Genomic DNA, 21,949 nt, shown 5'->3' with positions numbered 1-21,949 from the left:
TATATATCACAGAGCTGGAAAGTACATGGGAAAAATACTTGAGTAGAGCTGACCACCCCTCAACAGATGTTATGAGCTATTTTATTTTCCTTCATCGGATCAGGGAAAGCACTGCTCACTCTGACATATAGCCAATTCTCCGGCCAGGCCTTCAAGGCCTGAAGAGTCCCTAGAAGTACAGATCTGATGGGAAAACAGTGTTCAAGCTCCAAGTTTAAAATTGGTTTACTTACTGTCCAGGGAAATCTTTTGTCCTTACTGACATCTGGGATATTAAGTGGTTCCATAGTATTTTTGACATACTGAGCATACATGTAATTGATTCTGTTTGCATCACGTTCCCTGTGGAAAAAACAGATATGAGTTCTTCCTGTGCAGTGAAAAAACAGGGGCAAAACAAAGTTTAAATAAATGATAATATTAGATCCACAATAGCCTTAAATCATAGGTTAAAATGTGTCTCTTCATTGGAAAATGCACTTTCAATGTGATGATTTACAACTTTGTAGTTACTATAATTGAAATGCTTTGAAAAGACAAAGGCCCACGATTCCTCAGCCATCTAAAACAAATTTTAAAATGCTGTTAAGTCTCTCGTGATTCACCTCCCCTTCCAATTTACCCCAACTCCCTTCTCCTCTCTAACACCCCTTGTCCTCCAAGATATTTGCTATGCTCCACAAATAAGTGAAACCATATGATAATTGACTCTCTCTGCTTGACTTATTTCACTCAGCATAGGTTGGGGTACCAGGTGGTGGGTATTATAGAGGGCACGGATTGCATGGAGCACTGGGTGTGGTGAAAAAATAATGAATACTGTTTTTCTGAAAATAAATAAATTGAAAAAATTAAAAAAAAAAAATGCTGTTAAGTAATGCTACCACTCCCGCTAATGGGCATGTTGATTTTTATGCCGTTTATGTAAAATTCGTAGGAGTTTTTCTTTTCATGTCTTTTCTTTTTCACCAGATTATAGAATGACTAAGATCTAGTGCCTGTTTGACTTCCTCAGTTATTTACTTTATCCACAATAGTCATTTACACATTTCAAACCAAGGGGAAATTCAAGCATGTCTAGAAGAATTTTATTAAGCTTTATTCTTTTTTTCTGCTTTGAGATAATTTATGATACTTTTTAAAATGAAAAATGTATCTTCTTCAAAAAATTTTCCTGAGGTTACAATTTTTCCCCAGTTATTTCCCTGTTTCTTGCTTAAAATGTTGAATATTAAAGATCAATTGGATGTTAGAGGGTACATAAGCACAATGCCAGGACTGCAGCTGGGAAAACAAGATAGATCATGTTTTTACATCAGGAAACTTTGTTCCCAGCAATGGGGATGAATTGGGCAAAGAGTGTCAGGTTGTGGAAATTTACTCAAATGATAAAGATATGCCTATCTTAACTATAATATCACTAACTGAAGAAATAGGAGAGTCTAGTATTGAGAGATATTTCAGAATAAAATACATGCTTCTCGAAGTTCCAATATTTTCACTATCTTCCATCTTCCTTCCCAACCCCTGCACCTCCAAACTGACCAAATTGCCTCTTGGGATGGCTCTCTTGAGCACTAGTGAGTCCACCAAGATTCCTGAAGGCGGTGGCCTCATTCCTGACCAAGATACCTTAGCCTTTCCTTTCTTTGTAGTACACTTTAGTTTAAATGTAATTTGGTCAAAATGGGTGAAATTTGACCCCATGTCCAGTACTGTATATAAGTGAAAAAGAATAAAGAGCAAATGACAATAGTCACATAGGAGTACATAAATGCCAGCATGGACATTTACTGAGATGACAATGATGATCTGGGAAGGCATGTGGACTAACACATCAAACCTAGGACCTGACTCCTCTTTCACTCATTAATTGGGTGGAATCTAAAACAATTTAAAAAACTATTCATAGATAGCTAAAGTCTCGGGAAAAGAAAATAAGAAGCTTAATAAAGATAAGAAAAATGGAATGGTGGTTACACGGAGAAAGAAGTACACTGGAGAAGATACCCTTGTCTGAATCTTTTTAAAAATAACAATACTGTTAATGACTTTTATTATTCTTATCACCATCATTATGTTCACAGTGGGAACCAGATGAAACCCAAAATAGTTAAGGGACTTGCCAGAGATCTTAAAATCAGACCCACAGGCATTAACATAGAGAAGGAGAAGTAATTTTAATTACCTTTAAATTAATAGAAATTGAATTTTTTTAAATTTCCTGCAAATGTTCAGTTTTCTTAATGGTGACTTTAATGAAAAATAAGTATTCAGATTTATTAGGTTATGTGATACCATTTTGTTTCTTACTCTCTAAGAAATGCTGGTGAATTCTGAGTCCCCGCACTCAATACAGACTGAGCACCTGCTCCACAAGAGGCACCCTTGGTGTCACATGGGAGACAAGCTTATGCAGGCCAGTAGCTGTCACAAGGAGCTTACAACCTGGCAGAGGCCACGACACAGCACAGACAATCCGTTCAGCTGCCCGTCCTGTTTGAGTCAAGTCCAGTGCCGAGGATGCCAGCTGTCCCTCCGTAACTCTCCTCCGTTAGTCTTTATCTGGACACACGGTCACCCAGAACAAACACTGTGCTGCCCAGCCACCATACTGGAAATTCTAGTCAATAGATGTAGGAAGACTTATGGTGGCTTCTAGAAACCTCATGTACGAGAAAGCTGTTGCACGCTCTCTGTCTTTTATTTCACTGCCCTCCCCGCCGCCCCTCCCCTTTAAAAGATGGCTGAGACGAGAGGAGCTACATCCCTGACAAGGAAGGCAAGGGCCATACCTTAGAGACATGGAGTAGAAAGCCCCAAAGTGCCTGGGGGCCTGAGGCTATGGGGAGCTCAGCTGCAGCACCCGGGCTGCTGACCTCTGGGCTTTTCGAGGAGAGAGTAATTAAACTGCATTCTGGTTTAAGCTACTTCTGTTTGGGAGCTTTTATGATTTGCAGTCAAGCCTAATCCTTACTAATGCAATTGGCAAAATGCAAGCACCACACATGTGGAGCAGATCAACAGCTAACACCTACATGGAGAGGATTAGGGAAGAGGAAGCATTAGAGAAATGTGTAAAAGGCGGGATAAGATTTAAGGATGTCGAGAAACACATCAGGGATGAAAGGGAGGGTGTTCCAGCAGGAATTAAACAAAACAAAACAAAAAAACCCCTCAGCATAAAACACATCTTTGAAATGCAAGAGTTCTACCTATGGGTATTTGGGAAACACGAAATAGATTGTTAGGAATAAAGTGATGGTTTCAGGCTGAAGATGTTAGCCTGGGCAGACAGTGGATTATTCTGAAAGAGCAATGCAAAGAATATGGAACTCCTTCTTTAACTAACAGGACTCTTATGGAGACATACTTGAAAGAAGTTGCTGTGGCCAGTGTCGAAGTTGTTACTGCCTATGTTCTCCTCTAGGATTTTGATGGATTCCTGCCTCATGTTAAGGTCTTTTATCCATTTTGAGTTTATCTTTGTGTATGGTGTAAGAGAATGGTCGAGTTTCATTCTTCTACACATAGCTGCCCAATTTTCCCAACCATTTATTGAAAAGACTGTCTTTTTTCCAATGTATATTTTTTCCTGCTTTGTCGAAGATTATTTGACCATAGAGTTGAGGGTCCATATCTGCGCTCTCTACTCTGTTACACTGGTCTATGTGTCTGTTTTTGTGCTAGTACCATGCTGTCTTGGTGATCACAGCTTTGTAGTAAAGCTTGAAATCATGCAACGTGATGTCCCCAGTTTTGTTTTTCTTTTTCAACATTTCCTTAGCAACTCGGCATCTCTTCTGGTTCCATACAAATTTTAGGATTGCTTGTTCCAGCTCTTTGAAAAATGCCAATGGAATTTTGATCGGGGTGGCACTGAAAATATAGACTGCTCTAGGCAGTATAGCCATTTTAAAATGTTTATTTATTCTTTCAACCCATGAGCATGGAATGGTCTTCCATCTTTTTGTGTCTTCTTCAACTTCTTTCATGAGTGTTCTGTAGTTCCTCGAGTACAGATCCTTTACCTCTTTGGTTAGGCTTATTCCCAGGTATCTTATGGTTCTTGGTGCTATAGTAAATGGAATCGATTCTCTCATTTCCCTTCCTATATTTTCATTGTTAGTGTATAAGAAAGCAACTGATTTCTGTACATTAATTTTGTATCCTGCCACATTACTGAATTGCTGTATGAGTTCTAGTAGTTTGGGGGTGGAGTTTTTTGGGTTTTCCATATAAAGTATCATGTCATCTACAAAGAGAGAGAGTTTGACTTCTTCATTGCCAATATACCTTTCAAGATATGTCTCCAAAGGCAAAGGAAACAAAAGCGAAAATGAACTTTTGACACTTCAGCAAGATCAAAAGCATCAAAAAATGGACAGAAGACATGAACAGACACTTCTCCAAAGAAGATATACAAATAGCTAGCAGACACATGAAAAAATGTTCATCATCATTAACCATCAAGGAGGTTCAAATCAAAACCACACTGAGATACCACCTCACACCCATTAGAGTGGCCAAAATTAACAAGTCAGGAAACAACAAGTGTTGGAGAGGATGTGGAGAAAGAGGGACCCTCTTACACTGTTGTGGGAATGTAAGTTGGTGCAGCCAATTTGGAAAACAGTGTGGAGATTCCTTAAGAAATTAAAAATAGAGCTACCCTATGACCCTGCAATTGCACTACTGGGTATTTACCCCAAAGATACAGATGTAGTGAAAAGAAGGGCCATCTGTACCCCAATGTTCATAGCAGCAAGAGCCATAGTCACCATACTGTGGAAAGAACCAAGATGTCCTTCAAAGGACGAATGGATAAAGAAGATATGGTCCATATATACAATGGAGTATTATGCTTCCATCAGAGAGGATGAATACCCAACTTTTGTATCAACATAGATGGCACTGGAGATTATGTTGAGTGAAATATGTCAAGCAGAGAGAGTCAAGTATCATATGGTTTCACTTATTTGTGGAGCATAAGCAATAACACGGAGGACATTGGGAGATGGAGAGAAGTGAGATGGGGGAAATCGGAGGGGAAGACGAACCATGAGAGACTGGACTCTGAGAAACAAACTGAGGGTTTTGGAGGGGAGGAGGGGGATTGGGTGAGCTTGGTGGTGGGTATTAGGGAGAGCACATATTGCATGGAGTACTGGGTGTGGTGCATAAGTAATGAATCTTGGAACACTGAAAAGAAAAATAAAATAAAATGGAGAAAAAACAAAGCAAAACAGGAGTATTATGGTGGCCTTAAACACGTGCCTCTCAGAGCTCCAACTATAGGAAGCATCTCTGATGGGTGTCTCTAGCTACTGAACTCTATCTAGATCCCAGGGCCCTGATGAAGACTACACCTCCTACAGCTGCTTCCAGATGAAGACTGAGCCCAGTGGGGATATGAAGGCAGGTCCACTTCTGGGAGACCTGGGACTCTTCTGACAGGAGACCAGCCAGAGGTCTCCCCAGAAGTCTTGCCAAACTTTCCTCACAACTCCCCAGCTGTCCAGGATGCATCTACAAAATACTCCTTCCTTCTTCACCTACCTCCACACTCTCTCTATTGAGTATAGTTGACACACGATGTTAACTTTGGTTTCAGGTGTACAACACAGGTTTCAGCTACTCTGTATGTTTTGCTGTGCTCACAAGTGTAGCTACCATCTGTCCCCATACAGTGCTGTTATAATACGACTATATTTCCTATGCTGCATGTTTCATTCGCATGACTTATTCATTCCATAACCGCAAGCCTGTGTCTCCCACTTCCCTTCACCTCTTTTCCCATTTCTCTGCCCCCCTTCTTTTTCCTCTTTTTCACTCTAGGTCAGACTTGTGTGGGGATCCACGGGTCTCCTAGCTCTGTCTCCTTTTATTCTTACAGGGGATTCCCCTAATAAATTTCTTGCACATTTAATCCAGTCTTGACATTTTTTCTTGGAGGACTTGGGCTAATTTTGACATCTAAAGCTTTTTGCACAGTGGCTATCAATGGAATGTACATGAGTATATCCTTGGAGAGACAGGGACATGGAGCTAGAGCTCACTGAGAAATTTTTGTGCTTTAGAACTAAATGGGAATCACTGCATTTAATACTATGTGCCAAAATTTTCTGAAGCATTTTGTGTGCATTATCTCATTTAGTCCTTACTACAATCCTGCTATCAGTATCCCCATTTTACAGATAAAGAAATTGAGGCTTTAAGAGGTTAATTCATTTACAAAATGCCCCACGGCTCGTAGATGGTGGAACTTAAATTTCAATCAGCCTGACTTCAGAGTCTACACTCTTTTTCTACTCAGTATGCACAGCTGTTTTTAATACTACTCTTTACAGTGTTACTAGTATACATATTCCAAGAAGGTTTAAAGAATTAATTCTATGCAATTGTCATTTTATGATAAAGACGTGCATTTATAAATTAACATCAAGTTAACTGACATGGAATTACAGCACTAAAATATCATTTTTTTCTTCTAATTGGGTGGCTCTTATGAATAGAGGCACAGAAACTCCACAACGTCCCACCATCTGGAAATGAGCTAGTTTCCCTTCTGAAATTTGTAGGCAACCCAAGTCCCAAAACCTTCCTGTGCTTTATCTCACTGACGATATGATTCTGATAATTATGTGTAATGTTCACCCTGAATATTTATTTTTTAGTTTTATGCTTAACATTGCAAGTCCGTCCTCAACGTGTTATTTTAATTTATAAAGGATAATTAGTGGGTTGGTTGGACAAATACCAAATGAGCAATGCTTTTCAACTGAAATGGCTGGTCTAAAAGAATGATTTGCTTACTGCTGACATCATAGAATTGCCTAGCATTTCATCTCATGGGTGAGTGTTTGGATTGGCAAAGTGTTTAAGAATGAGCATCGAAGAGTCCTGAATTCTAGCAATAATTTCAGCAAGGTGATAAAGAGTCTGCTGGTAAAGTGTCACTATCAGTTCAGTCCTTTGTCAAAATGCTGAAGGCACCACACATCATTTTTAATTCAGAGGTTTGGCAACATTAGGCCTAATATCTCATTTTTATTAAAATAATAAAGTATATTTATATCACTTAAAGACTTTTTATTGATTATTAGTATAAAGGCTAACTTTAAAGGGTGTCTGGGTTCTCTGTTGGTAAGGGTCTGCCTTCAGCTCAGGTCATGACCTGGTCTTGGGATCCAGCCCTGCATCATCAGGCTCCTTGCTCAAGGGAGCCTGCTTCTCCCTCTCCCTCTCTGCTGTTCTCCCTGCTTGTGCTCTCTTTCCCTCTCAAATAAATAAATAATAAAATCTTTTAAAAAAAATTTTTAAAAGAAATAAAATGTCTAGCTGATATAAGGCATTAGTGAATACTTTTCAAAATTATTTAATGAATTAGTTAAAATGATCCATTAAATTACTCTCTTTTAAGGTAATCACACTGACCGATGTATCCTTTATAAAAATCTTTATACTAAGACTGTCTTGGAATGATTTTAAAAAAATGGAAAAATACCTTTTGTTTTGTCTGCAGAGAGGGAACACAGTATTCATCAGAAATAAATCGAGTAAGACTACACTTTTTTAAAATGCATATTTACCAGTAGAGGTCACTATCACACCAAATGGCCTTGTTCAGCTACCAATAGAAATTAGAGGACCAGGCTGAGTTGGTAATAAAATCAAAATGCCAGTATATGAAATGTAATTATGTAGACTTATGCTGCTGTACAAATATTCAAAGGTAAATGTAGATAACTCATCATTTTATACTTTTTCTTGATCTTACTTTTAAAATTCAACTATAACATATGGTGTTGTCTTACTTTCAGGTGTACAATATAATGATTAAACAATTCCATATGCTTCTCAGTGCTCATCAAAATAAGTGCATTCCTAATTCCCTTTATCTACGTCACCCATCTCTAACCACCTCCCCTCTGGCAAACACCAATTTATCCTCCATATTTAAGGATTTGTTTTCTGGTTTGTCTGTTTGTTTGTTCATTTGTTTCTTAAATTCCATATATGGTCATTTTATATCATTTATGTCATGTGTTATTTTCATATTATTTATAGGCTATAGCATTCCAGAATTTTGTCATACCTATGGATATATGTAAACACATTAAAAATACATGTTTATATTTATATATGTAGCAATTCATGATGCAATCTGAAAAGTGAAAGAATCAAATATTTATATATGTCTTATAAAACATGTCTTATAAAACGTGTCTTATAAAAAGCAAAAATTTTATAGCATCATAAATCAAAATTATATTAATGTTCTTTTTAGGAATAAGAAACTTCATCACTGATTTAGGCAGGAGATACCAGCCTTTAAAAGGGATACACACATAATCACCAGACATGGACTTACTATCACATATTCAGAAAGGACTCAATACTAGCTAAAGAACTAAATGTCCAATATGCCAGAAAATACAATGGCACACAAAAGGGCTTAGGAAAGAATACACATGGAAATGGGATACTTGTCATAACCAGCAATGCCAAGAGGGAAGCAGACATCAGCTATGTAATTCTAACTTTATGAACGAAAAACTCCAGGTAGTAAAAAAGAATCTATAAAGAGAACATGGTTTATCTACTTTTGACTATGTACCCCAGGCCCAAGTCAGCAAAAAAGTCCTAAGTCAGGTGTACCATGAGTTAAATGAATTCCCTTTCTGCCCCCAAGTTACATCTGTCCCTTTGTTAACTCCTCAAATTCTTTTAATCAGATAAAACGTATTTCATTGTATCAGACTGTTAAAATAATAGTCTAGAAGTAATGAATCTTTATTTACAAAGAATCGCTTAGCCAACTAAACTTGAAGTCACTGTGGTCAATAGTGTCTCCATTTTGCTGAGGGAAGACATGAGAAGATAAGACACATGAAAGAGATAAGGAGAAGAAGGGGATGGAAGACAGGTATGCAGGCCTCACACTGATCCCAGGGGTCAGTCTTAAGAGGGTTTGAGCAAAACCAGGTTGTGCACTTTAGTCTTCTGTTCTAAACTCAGACAACTGTGTTTTGCAATTCTGCTTTACATGATCTACAGAAATGATTTTCATTTCCAATTTTTTTTAAAAGATTTTATTTATTTATTTGACAGAGAGAGATCACAAGTAGGCAGAGAGACAGGCAGAGAGAGAGGAGGAAGCAGGCTCCCTGCTGAGCAGAGAGTCCAATGCGGGGCTTGATCCCAGGATCCTGGGATCACGACCTAACTGAGCCACCCAGGCGCCCCTTATTTCCAATTTTTTATTACAAATATTTTCAAATTTTTAATGAACATTTTGAAATACGCAAAAAAGTTGAAAGTCAAATGAATATCCTACTCTACATTCAATAATTTTTAATGTTTTACCAATGTATTTTATCTATATGCTTGTGTGAATATACTTATTTAAATATATGAAATTTAGATATATGTACTTATTTATCTTTGCCTGAACCATTTTTATCTTTTTAAAAGATTTTATTTATTTATTTGTTTGTTGGTGAGAGTGAAAGAGAGAGTGAGCACAAGCAGGCACAGCCAGAGAGAGAAGCAGGCTCCCCGCTGAACAAAGAGCCTGAGGCAGGACTTGGTCCCAGGACTCTGGGATCCTCACCTGAGCTGAGGGCAGCAGCTTAACCAGCTGAGCCACCCAGGTGTCCCACCTGAACCATTTTAAAGTAAGGTGCAGATATCTTAATATTTCATCCTTAGGTACACCAGGATGTATCTCTTAAAAATAAAAACAGTTTCCTACTAACCACAGTATCTTCCTATTTCCAAAGAAAAGTAACAGCAGTTCCCCATCAACTATCTACTACCTGATCCATATTCAGATTTCCAATAGTTCTCAAAAACTATTCATTGATAGCTGTTTTAATGAGAATCCAACCAAGATTTATACACTGTGTTTGGCTGTTATGTCCAAGATATTCCTTCCCTCCATTTTGTTCCATGATACTAATTTTTGAAAAAGATCAGGCCAGTTATCTCATAGAATGTTCTGTAGTTTAGATCTGTCAAAGGTTACTTTTAAAGCACTACCACCAAAGAGCTTGGTTACTGAAGACTGTGCTAATTGCAACACCATACACTAAATGAAATAATGCTCTAAAAGGTCAACTGTAGTGAAAAAAATATGAAACTTTAATATCAGATAGTAAACTTAAGACAATGTTCTATTTCTATGGCCATAAAAAGCTTTTAGATATAACATCAATAATTAGGGATAAAATAATTTCAGACAAATGATTTTAGGAAGTGAAATAATTGGTAACAAATGAACAATAAAAATTATGATAAATAGCACTATACCCAAGAATTCCTGCCGCTTTATCCTGGCAGATTTGTATTTCTTAGAATATTCTGTCACTTAAACAAACAACGCCAGTTTTTTGCTAAGGGTGAAAAAGGGTATCTGTGAAAGAATATTTGGTAGTTTAGTCTAAATCCTTTCCCAAGTTCTTTGAAAAGCACAAATAAAATTGGGGCAGTAAGATCTCTAACCTCAATCATATCAAACTTTCTATTATCCATGTAATAATTAACAACAACAACAAAAAAAATTAATACACGTTCTTAAGTTACCAAAAAAAAAAAAAAATGGCAAAGAAATGACCTGCAATAGAGATCTGGTTTGATTCTAGTCATTGGGTAGATGGCTATTGGTGTGATGGGCTTCATGGGCTTCCTTCTCCTGTTAATTAAATCCCCATGGCTGATTCCAAATCACAGCAGACTCAAAGAGAAGTTTGTTCAGAAGCCTATCAAATTTCCAGTGAGGGTCCAATATGCAATATGAATTGCATACTGGAATCCAACTATCCAATATGAAACATGTAACTGCAATACAGACTTATGGATCTTAAATGAGCCAGTTCACAAAAATACCATACCCAGGTCTATACTAATCTGAACACCATTCACTGTTTTAGCAATTTTCCTATAGGTCAACTGTAGGAGAAAAAAATCCTAGAACTCTGTCATCAAATAGTTAAGTATTTTCACAAATAAAATTATTGATGGTCGGGAGGAAGCAGCAAGTAGCTTCTATGTCTTAAACAGGTCATGAAATAACCATGTAGCCAGCATTACATATACTGGCTTAAACAATGTAGGGGTTAGGAGTGCCAACACCCAATACAGTAAAAAACCCGCAGATAACTTCTGTCTCCCTCAAAACTTTATCAATAGCCTGCTGTTGATAGAAGCCTTACTGATAACATATACCATCAACTGGCATATATTTTGTATGGTATATGAATTATATACTGTATTCTCACAATAAAGTAGGCTAGAGAAAAGAAAATGTTACTCAGAAAATCACTTAAGGAAAAGACATCTCTAGTAGTGTACTATATTTATAAAAAAAAAATCTATCTCTCAGTGGAGCTCACAGGTCCAGTCATGCTGTTCAAGGGTCAGCTTACTTGTGGTAAAGACAGAGAATGAGTTATTTTACCTTGTTAAAGTATCTGACGATTTTTCTAATTCCTCACACTCCATGTGAAACACACTAGAAAAAGAATCCTGAAAACAAAGCGACAACACAGACTGAGAAGTAAGTTTGACAATGTTTTAACGAAATCTATCTAGATATACATACACAAGTCAGTGGAATTGATGAAAGACACCAATACTTGTGATCTTTTTTGAACTTATTCTCAGACTAAACTGACACAAATACTCACTGCCTGACAGCCTCAGGTCTGCTGCCCATGTTCTTACTATTTCTGAAACTCCCTTGCAAAAATGCTCATTTGCGTATTTTTTTTTGTTCTTCTAGCAGGTGTTAATGAATATGTTAGCTTCAAATTTTATTCTTATTTATTCAAAATGCTCGTGTTTTAGCTTTTATACATACATTGATTGCCATTGTTAGAGCTTTTTAAAAGACATGCAATTCAGTAATATTTTATGAATATTTAATGAAAATAATTGTGAAGGTTTTAACAACATAGAGAGGTACTTTGGAAAGTATATTAAAAAAACAGAATACATATTCATATCCATGCTGTATTTACAACTGAATAAAGATATAAAACAATGATATTTAATTTGGGGAGGGAAGAACTGAGTACTGTATATTTCTTGCTTACATTTGGATTTTTGCTCATGTTGTTGAAATAATTTTAATCAAAAAGTTATACTATAAATGATAATCAAGACAATTGATTCCTAAAATCAAGTTAAAAAGTGAGCAAAATATATTAACTGGCATATAAGTGAGCTATACTTCAAAGCACCAATGATCTAAGTCAGTTGCTGCCACAAAAGATGTTCACTGGTAAAAGCATGAGATGAATGTTAATTAAGGTGGCATTTAAGTTGTCTAAAAAAGGAGTGCTTCACATATAACTTTCAAATATTAAATGCTAAAGAACAGGTCACAGCAAAAATTGTGAATTGACTTGCTACATTAATGAATTCTGACCTGAACTTTAAAAGGATGGCTACTTGTAATCATCTCCATATTAAGGACTTTATAGCTGACTGAAAATATGAAATAACAACTATGAGAATAATGATTACCGTATAGCACGGTATATTCATTTGATATCCAGTGAATAAGAATTAGACACGCACACACACTCAAAATGACTGAGATAATGTTGAGTCATATCCTACAGTCTTACTATCTAAAATAATTTTTAAAATTTTAATTTAAGTATTACATATTTTCTATTATTCTACTTCCCAAAACCCCATCAATTCAGGTATCATATATGGATTACAACTGACCACACAGTGGTGGTGATCCTTACTCTCTTTCCTAACCCACCAATAAAGAGCCTATTCTCAGGGTCTAAAGAAAAAAGAAAATAAACGATGACCTCAAAAAGAAATATCCCAGGAACAGTGGCTCTAGGCTAGGAGCTCTGATTCTAACCACAGCCTCAATTGGCCTGTCTAGAAGTAACCAGCACTTGATGAGAACACTCCATATTTCTACACATATCTGTTTCTTTCTGTTACACATCAATGAATTAAAATATACCAAGTAGAACATTTAGTGGTTTTCCATTGCTGGTAAAAGATTTAGGACTGATAGGTACCTTTAATAATACTGCCTCTCTTGGGCCATGACTTTTGGTTTCTAAACAATTTCTGATAAAAAGAAAATTTTTTCCCAAGCCATTCAGAATGGGGCTCTACTTGCTCAGAGCAACCACGGCACCACTATCCCTGATAACGATGGGTGTGCGTACTGTAAGAACAATGTATTTCTCCATCAAGGAAGTATGGCCATTGACAAAAACAGCACACAGACATTCCCAAGGTAACCACTCAGTGGAGGAACACGAAGGTGAAAGGGTGCTTTGAAGGCATCCTCCAACCTCCCGTCTACCCCTTTCAACCAGAACAGCTCACACTCTGATTGGCTTTGCATACACAACTGTATATACCTGGGGTTCAGAGACATCTGAGGCTAACGTGAGGATTAAAAGCGACACTTTAAGGAATATAATTGCTGTCTTTCTAAAAATAAAAAAGTCATACTCTGTACTCACGGAGCAATCTTCATCCACTATGAAAATGGTGCATTTCTGCACCTGCATGAAAGAGATAATAGTGGCAGCTATTTTCTTTAGAATTACTTCTAATGATTGTTGTTCTTCAAAAATTAAGCTAGCAAGGTCAAGCAGCACCTAAACAGGAAAATTTAGAGCTTATTACTTAGTAAATATTTGTAATTATTAAAGCAATACAATGATTTATATGGTTTATAAGTTGTTTATTTATAATCTAACAAGTTACAGCCAAGTTTGCATTCAAGTATTAAATATGTAAGTCTCTATTTACTAACAGAGCTTCCTCCATATTGACTGTTAGTACAGTGGTTACAATCACAGACTTGAAAACCAGAGTCACCTGTTTCTAATCCTGCCTTCCCTTCCTGCAAGCTTTGTGATGTAGGGCCAGTTCCTTAAAAATGGGAATAACAGTAAAAAATAATGCCAAATCACAGGATTATTGTGAGGACTAAATATCCAAACATTTATAAAGCATTCTGAACAGCATCTCATACATGATATAACACTGATATTGCTGTTGTTCCCAACTGCTGAGATCAACATTTATACACATTTTCACATAGCACAGTAAATATTTTCCAAAACAAAGTTATAAGAGCTCCTTTTGTGTTTTTCCTGGTAATCTCACTTTCCTTTGAATTCCACAGAACTTCTTCTAATCTCACAAAATATTTGTGTGATGAGGAGGAAGAAAGGGTATCACAGAAAATTGACTGGAGGAGATACTATCCTAGCTGAGGCCCGAGAGATAAGCAGGAATTATTTAGATGAAGTGGGGAAGAGAAATACTTCAGTCAAAAACAACTGAATTGAGAGAAAGTAGTATACTGCAAATCTTATCAAGTCTTAAGAGAGAATCTAGAACATAAAGAGGAGAGCTGGGGAGATGGGATGACAGAGTCAAGTGGAGAAAGAACCTCAAAAGCCCTGCGTGTCTTTAGAGGCAGCTTGCGTGGTGAGGGGACTGCAGGAAGAAAATGACAGCCTTGCAGCTATGTTTGTAAACATGGGGACTGGATTAACAGGTGGCAAGAATGGAGCAGGGACAACAGTTAGGTAGAAACTACAGTTAAAGGCAATGGAAGATCCAGTATCTTATTAACACAAGTTCAAGAAAGAGAAAATGGGATGTGGGAGAGAGGGATTATCAAAGAAATAATGGAAAAGAATTATATAAAATGGAAGAGTCTGGGTCTCCAGGTGGAAAGGGATGTCCAGGTACCAGCATGATGAATGAAAAAAAGAGTCAGACTATAAAATTAAACTATAAAAGCAAAGAGAAAAATGATCTGAAAAGCTTACAGACAAAAGCAGAAAACAAAACAGAAAAAACATCTACATAGAGCCAAGAGTTAGAACAACATGGATGTTAGTTAGATGACAAAGCACCACTCTAAAGTCTGAGAAACTGATTTTTCAATTTGAAATTTTTTACCCAGCCAAAGTGGCAGGATGGTACAACAGGCATTTTCATACTATGCAAGGACCCAGAAAACTTACCTGATCAATACTCTTTCTCAAGTAATTATTTGAGAATGTGCTGCAGTAAAATAAGGGTACAAACTGAGAAAGAAAAAGTTATGGGATCCAGGGGATAACCAATGGAATCCTTCTGAGAAAGCAGTGAAGGAAAATTCTGTGATGACACCTATGTAGTAGGCATGGGGAGAAACAGCTTAGCTCGGAAGAGAAACAATAGAGAACCTCAACTTGGAAATCTCCAAGAAAAAGAACTCAGCAGGATGCCTAAATAATGGGGAGTTTTGGGGGAAAAACCAACCTACACTAGCAAACAGATCAAGAGGGAAAAAAAAGAATGCAATTCAGAAACATCAGGAAAAACTAAAAGTCATATAACAAATGTAATAACAACATTTACACAGTCATGATACTTATAAACACTCTATTTTAAATCACAACTCTAGAAATAAACTAGACAAAACTTAATAAAAGCTAACCATGATTGTAGTATAATATATATGTTATTGTCATGGGCAACAGAAAAAATCCATATGGGAAAAGCAGAGGTAAGGAGTAGCAGTTGGGAAGGAGAGATGAGGCATGCTAAGATCCTCATTGTACAAAGCATGGAATCATGAGATGATGTCTCTAGTTGAGAGAGCAAGAACTAAAAGCCTTATTTAACATGACAAATGCAGTCCATCCAGTAACTTAAAACAGAAATAATGATATTGGTAGGATAAGGACAACGGCAAGTAAAGAGTGATATAAATCAAATAAATCCACATCTGTTAAGTTAATGAAATACTGTCTAACAGTGAAAAGGCAACTGAGCATGGAAAATAGAAAATGGAAATAATTATTTCTAATTATTTTATAATTATCTAATTTATAATTAATAATTATTTCTAATCTAGCTAAAATATTAACTAGATTTTAAATCATATACATATATTACTTAGACAAAATTGAACCACTAAAGAAACAATTTCTATATTCTCTCTTTAGTCATCAGACTTGCCTGATTTCTCTTGTTCTCCAGCAGTGAAGTCTCATAGAGTTGAGCATTATGAAGAACAATACCACAAAATGCCAAATAAGCAGCAAAGTCCTAGAAAACAGGTAAGACAACAGCTAAATTAAGAAGTGTCTAGGGTCGGGGCGCCTGGGTGGCTCAGTGGGTTGGGCCACTGCCTTTGGCTCGGGTCATGATCTCAGGGTCCTGGGATCGAGTCCCGCATCGGGCTCTCTGCTCAGCGGGGAGCCTGCTTCCCTCTCTCTCTCTCTGCCTGCCTCTCCGACTACTTGTGATTTCTCTCTGTCAAATAAATAAATAAAAAATCTTTAAAAAAAAAAAAAGTGTCTAGGGCGCCTGGGTGGCTCAGTGGGTTGAGCCTCTGCCTTCGGCTCAGGTCATGAACTCAGGGTCCTTGGATTAAGTCCCTCATCAGGCTCTCTGCTGCACAGGTAGTCTGCTTCCTCCTCTCTCTCTTTCTGCCTGCTTCTCTGCTTACTTGTGATCTCTGTCATCAAATAAATACATAAAATCTTTGAAAAAAAAAAAAAAAAAAAGAAGTGGCTACTAACTGGCCTTGTTATATTGCCTGAAACACAAAAAGCACCCAAAAATGTTTACAGTTGAAATAAAAATTAAAAAGTCAAAGGGTACATGTTAATTCTGCACAAAATTAAGAACAAATGAAAAGCAAGTGCAAGTTAGCTAACTAGCACAACAAATAGATGATAAGTACGAACACAGTCTCCTCAAGTCCTACATTACTTACAAATTAACAAGAAGAGGAAAGGGAGTAGGACACAGCTCTCTTTATATCATTTGAAACTGAAATTCACTCTATGCAAAATCTAGTGTAGTCTCTGAATGATATTAAGAGTTGGGTCTGTGTTGAGACCATATAAATACCTTGTAACTCACTACTGGGGCAAATGAAAGCTAACACACTTACCTGAGAATATTGGCAATAGTAGTCTCATATAAAGTTGTATAAAATATTAGCTTAAATATGTTTTGCATGGATCTGTCATCCTCATTATACTATTCTAAGGTGATATGCTCACAATTATATTAATTATTGATTAAAAGAAGTCTCTCCATGGCAAACGTTATTCACAATCATAGATTTATTTTGCCAAGAGATGATACAGCCTAAGAACACAAATCCTTCAAGAGGGGTTTACATATATGGACTATAAAGAACTGATGAAATATAAAGTCAATCTAGAACCATTTCCCCCACCAAATATTCTCAGGTGTCATGAACAGAATAGGAGACTAGATGTCTACAATACTGATTTTAAAAGGTACTTGCTATGTTCTGAATCAATTAAGACATGGGGACCCAGACAAATGCCAATATACAGCCTACACCATGGAGACAATAATAACTCTGTCTTGTTCGAATGTCGTCCAAAAGCTCCGACTAATTTTCAGGGGAGTGACTTAAATAGCAACAGGCTTGAATAAGAATTCATTGGGCTCCCATGATTTACATATAATTACGTATTCAAGAAGAAAAATAATAAAACCTACTGTCAGAATGAAGTTAGAAACAGGTTTAGGGCTTCTGTCCTTAAACGGAAAGCATGTCGACGTGGTGTATGGGATGTATTCCTTCAGCACTGGATGCGAAGAATAATAAAATAATGCTGACTGCTGCTCTTTCTGAAGCTAAATTCACATCACCCCGCCGGAATTCACACCTTGGCGCCCCACCGTCTGAGTGCAAAGCTTATAAACATTCTGAAATTTTCTTCTTCGGGAGGCAACTCTAATTTTTAGCCAACCTGGAGTGCTGAACTTGGAGCAGTGCTTCGAGGGTTTTTTTTACTCAGGTTGAATTTCTTTATAGCAGCGATGAAAGTTAAATAGGATAGTTAAAATACCATGTCAGCCTCCAGATGGCCACAACACGCACACAGGCCTCCAGGAGGCTTGGTGGCACAGTGAGGAGGGAGCTGGGGGGCTTCCAAGGACTGATACCACGAGTACTCTCAAGTTAGCACCGTATTTAGCCATAGGAAAAAGAGACTTTTGAACACTTCAGATCATTTTAAAACATAATCGCTTTTGTAATCAACAATTTCAGCTACAGCTAATTCTAGAGGTCTATACAGTATAAAGAAAAAACATCTTCTTAAACTGATACCATGTCAGACACAAGTTTTGGTACCTTTTCATCTTTTTCAGTGAATGTCCCACCATTTCCTGATTTCTTGTTGATGGCCTGGGCTACGCCAACAACCTGGAATAGGAGAAAAAAGTGGTAATTTCATTGGCTGTAATTATTGGTATAAATTCACCAAAATGTGTTTATAAAGGAATTTCTATGTGTGCTTTAAAATAACAATAAGCTATGAAACCAAAACAAAACCCCTCAGCATTTGAGTAGTTATCTATCATACATCTTTTTTTGCTCCTAAGAATTCGAATGTTGTCCATTTCTTGGGTCCCACTATTTTTGCTTCTGTAATTTCACCCTGCTTTGTGAAAAGAGTTATTGGCAATCATATTTTAAGTGAATATTTTTCAAGATTTTTGGATACAAAATAAACCATCAATTTCTATCACACTCAAAATAAATATAAGATAAACGCTTTACATTGCCTTTAAATTTATTATTTCAAATGGGCTAAAAATGTTCTTTTACTAAAAATGAAACAGGACCCTGTGGCCAATTAGGGTAAAAAATAATTCCTAATGTAATGGGGGTAGTCCAACGTCTTTTGAAACCTTCAATAGATTTGGTTTTGGAAGAGGTGGTTTCCTTGAAAAACCACAAACAGGAATTAGCAGGCTGAGTCTTACTTCAAATGGATCAAAGATAAACTATATCTTGAGAAGACTGGACTAAACTCTGTCTGGGAATATGTTTTAAGTTTTCACAAAAGGTTTAGCAACACTGCAAGAATTTTCTCATCTTTCTGTATTTTACTTACCTGTGTACCAACTTCAGTTGGGTTACTGCCTTAGTGTTTTAAAGGCCTTCATAACTTACTTTTTTCAGGGCGCCTGGGTGGCTTAGTGGGTTAAAGCCTCTGCTTTCGGCTCAGGTCATGATCTCAGGGTCCTGGGATTGAGCCCCACATTGGGCTCTCTGCTCAGCGGGAAGCCTGCTTTCCTCAAAAACTTACATTTTTCCTCTTTCTTTTATAAATTCTACTCTCTCCCTGCTTTTGTGATTTAACATCAGTAGGATAAGCTATTATTCCCTCCATGAAATCCTTGGTTTTTTATATATATTGCTCCTCCTTTTTTTTTCCTCAGCTCCTTCTAAGTCCCTTGGCTCTAAGACTAGGATATAAAATTCCCTGTTAGAATAGCAGAGAAGGAAGGGGAAATGGATTGCCTGATGTAGTTTCCTGGTCATCTCAACACCTTAACTCCAGGCACCATGCAGAGTAAAGTGATGTTTAAAAAAAAAAAAGAATTCTCCATTTATCCTGTACTTTTTTAATTGTCCTTAGTTCAACTCTCCCTTATTTTTATACTCTCTTTAGCTCTTGAAAATGGCTAACCGATTTCTAGATGCTCCAATCTCAATGACTAAATGCATACAAAAACTTCTGTCTAAGGTAAAAAAACACCTGGATTGCAGATATAGTCACTTGAGTATAAGTGACAAGAGGCTCTTGAGGGTCACAGGGTCTGATATACAGTGGTACCAGTGTAATTTAGTTATTTCAAGTGTTTATTCATTCACCCAACAAATATTGAGGTGCCTACTATTCCTCCATACTATGTATGGAGGAATGATAAAAACTGGGAGGAAGACTACTCTGAAGGAGGTCAGAGTCAAGAACTGGTGTCATAGGGTAGCAACCTCCATACTATTTTCCAGAGTGTCTGCACCAACTTGCACTCCCACGAATGTAAGAGGGTTCCCCTGTCTCCAGATCCTCGCCAACATTTGTTGTTTCCTATCTTGTTAATTTTTGCCATTCTAACTGGTGTAAAGTGGTATCTCATTGTGGTTCTGATTTGTATTTCCCTCATGGCTAGTGGTTGAACATTTTTTCATGTGTCTGTTAGCCATTTGTATGTCTTTTTTAGAGAAATGTCTGTTCATGTCTTCTGCCCATTTTTTGACTGGGTTATTAGTTTTTTGAGTGTTGAGTTTGAGAAGTTCTTTATAGATCTTGGATATCAGCCCTTTGCCTGTAATGTCATTTGCAAATATCTTCTCCCATTCTGTGGGCTGCCTCTTAGCTTTACTGACTGTTTCCTTTGCTGTGCAGAAGCTTTTTTTTTTATCTTGATGAAGTCCCAAAAGTTCATTTTTGCTTTTGTTTCAGTTGTCTTTGGAGACAAGTCATGAAAGAAATTACTGTGGCTCATGTCAAAGATGTAACTGTCTGTGTTCTCCTCCAGGATTCTGATGGATTCCTGTATCATAGTGAGGTCTTTTATCCATTTTCAGTTTATCTTTATCCAGCAACTGTACTACTGGGTATTTACCCCAAAGATATGGATGTACTGAAAAGAAGGGGCACATGCCCCTCAATGTTCATAGCAGCAATGTCCATAATAGCCAAACTGTGGAAGGAGCTGAATGGATAAAGAAGATGTGGTATATATACACAATGGAATATTATTTAGCCATCAGAAACAATGAATACCCACCATTTGCACTGATGTGGATTGAACTGGAAGGGATTATGTTAAGGAAGTAAGTCAAGCAGAGAAAAACAATCATCATAAAGTTTCACTCATGTGGAACATAAGCAATAACATGGAGGACCATAGGGGAAAGGAGGGAAATCCAAACGGGGAGAAATCGGACAGGAGATAAACCATGAGAGACTATGGATCCCAAGAAACAATCTGGGGGTTTCAGAGGGGAGGGTGGGGGAGGGGGTAACAGGGTGATCGGTATGAGGAGGGCACGTGCTGTTATGAGCACTAGGTGTTATACTTAACTGCTGAATCACTGAGCACTATATCAAGGACAAATTATGTACTATACAGTGGCTAACTGAACATAATAATAAAAAGAACAGGTAGAACCTAAACGAACACTTAAGTGCATGGGGTGATCAGTTTGATGGTACAGATACCCACAAACTGCTAAGAGACTGAAGAGGTAACATAATATGGTCAAAGAAGCAGCTTCTCAGAAACAATAACATTTGAGTTTTTATTTGTCTTTAATAAATGGTTTTATAAAAGAAGACTTAAGTTTTAAATCTTCATTTTAAGGAAGATACGTATACAAACAGTTAAAAAGACTCTGAAACAAAAATTCTCAGGTAATTATACAGTATAGAAAAGTATGTATTGATGTGCTCTATGTACCTGGAGCTGTTTGAGGTAAGTACTATGCAAGAAAGGAAAGAGAAAGTTCCTGCTCGTTCAAAAATATAAAGACACAGAAAGCTAGCTGTTTATTAAATGGTCACCAGTCAAACTATGTTGGCATTTTAGTCGATCATGATGTCACCATAAATTGACAGTGGGATGACAGTTAATTCTAAGTCTTAAAAGAAAAGAGGAAGATCGGCTGTGTTACATATTTTCTGGAATCTGTTCTAGTAGAAGTGGTACTGATGGTCTGTTTAGATCACTAGAGTCCCTTGAGAATGAGGGCAGAGCTGGTGCGGGCCCAAGAGTACACTGTGGTCCAAGGCTGCGGCTACAGATACCCTAAACCTAGTCAGTGACCTGTGGACCCCCCAGGGTGGGAGGGGAGAGCTGGGAGAAAGGAGGAGATGTTGTAGAGGTGGGTCAGTGAACAGAACCAAAGCGTGGCCTGTTCCCAGTGGGTCTGCAGCTACTCCATTTAAGAAGAACACTTCAAACAAGGCTTCTTTGTTACACTTGGATGATTCCTTCAGCTCTCCCTTAATTAGAACTTGCAGGCCAATTTCAACTTTGGTTTCAATCTGCATGTTTGGCACTCAGGACCGTTTATACGGTAGGCATTTTTCTAACTATGGGC

The 21,949-nt window shown here is 37.3% G+C and overlaps 1 protein-coding gene across 3 annotated transcripts in view; it reads right to left on the bottom strand.

Moving 5' to 3' along the window:
• PDE5A (phosphodiesterase 5A) overlaps positions 1-21,949 on the bottom strand; it is a 152,637-nt gene that overhangs the window by 73,199 nt on the left and 57,489 nt on the right. For all 3 annotated transcript variants that reach the window (XM_082727377.1, XM_082727379.1, XM_082727378.1), the window contains exons 4-8: positions 18,185-18,256; positions 16,018-16,107; positions 13,512-13,649; positions 11,462-11,529; positions 234-342 (exon numbers count right to left, since the gene is read on the bottom strand). In XM_082727377.1, the coding sequence (XP_082583503.1) occupies positions 234-342; positions 11,462-11,529; positions 13,512-13,649; positions 16,018-16,107; positions 18,185-18,256 (477 nt within the window). The remainder of the gene's footprint in view (positions 1-233; positions 343-11,461; positions 11,530-13,511; positions 13,650-16,017; positions 16,108-18,184; positions 18,257-21,949) is intronic.

The sequence above is a fragment of the Mustela nivalis genome, assembly GCF_964662115.1.
Source record: "Mustela nivalis genome assembly, chromosome: 4".
NCBI classification, from domain to species: Eukaryota; Metazoa; Chordata; class Mammalia; order Carnivora; family Mustelidae; genus Mustela; species Mustela nivalis.
Note: the sequence above shows the minus strand (reverse complement) of the source record. Positions and strands in the feature narration are given on the sequence as shown.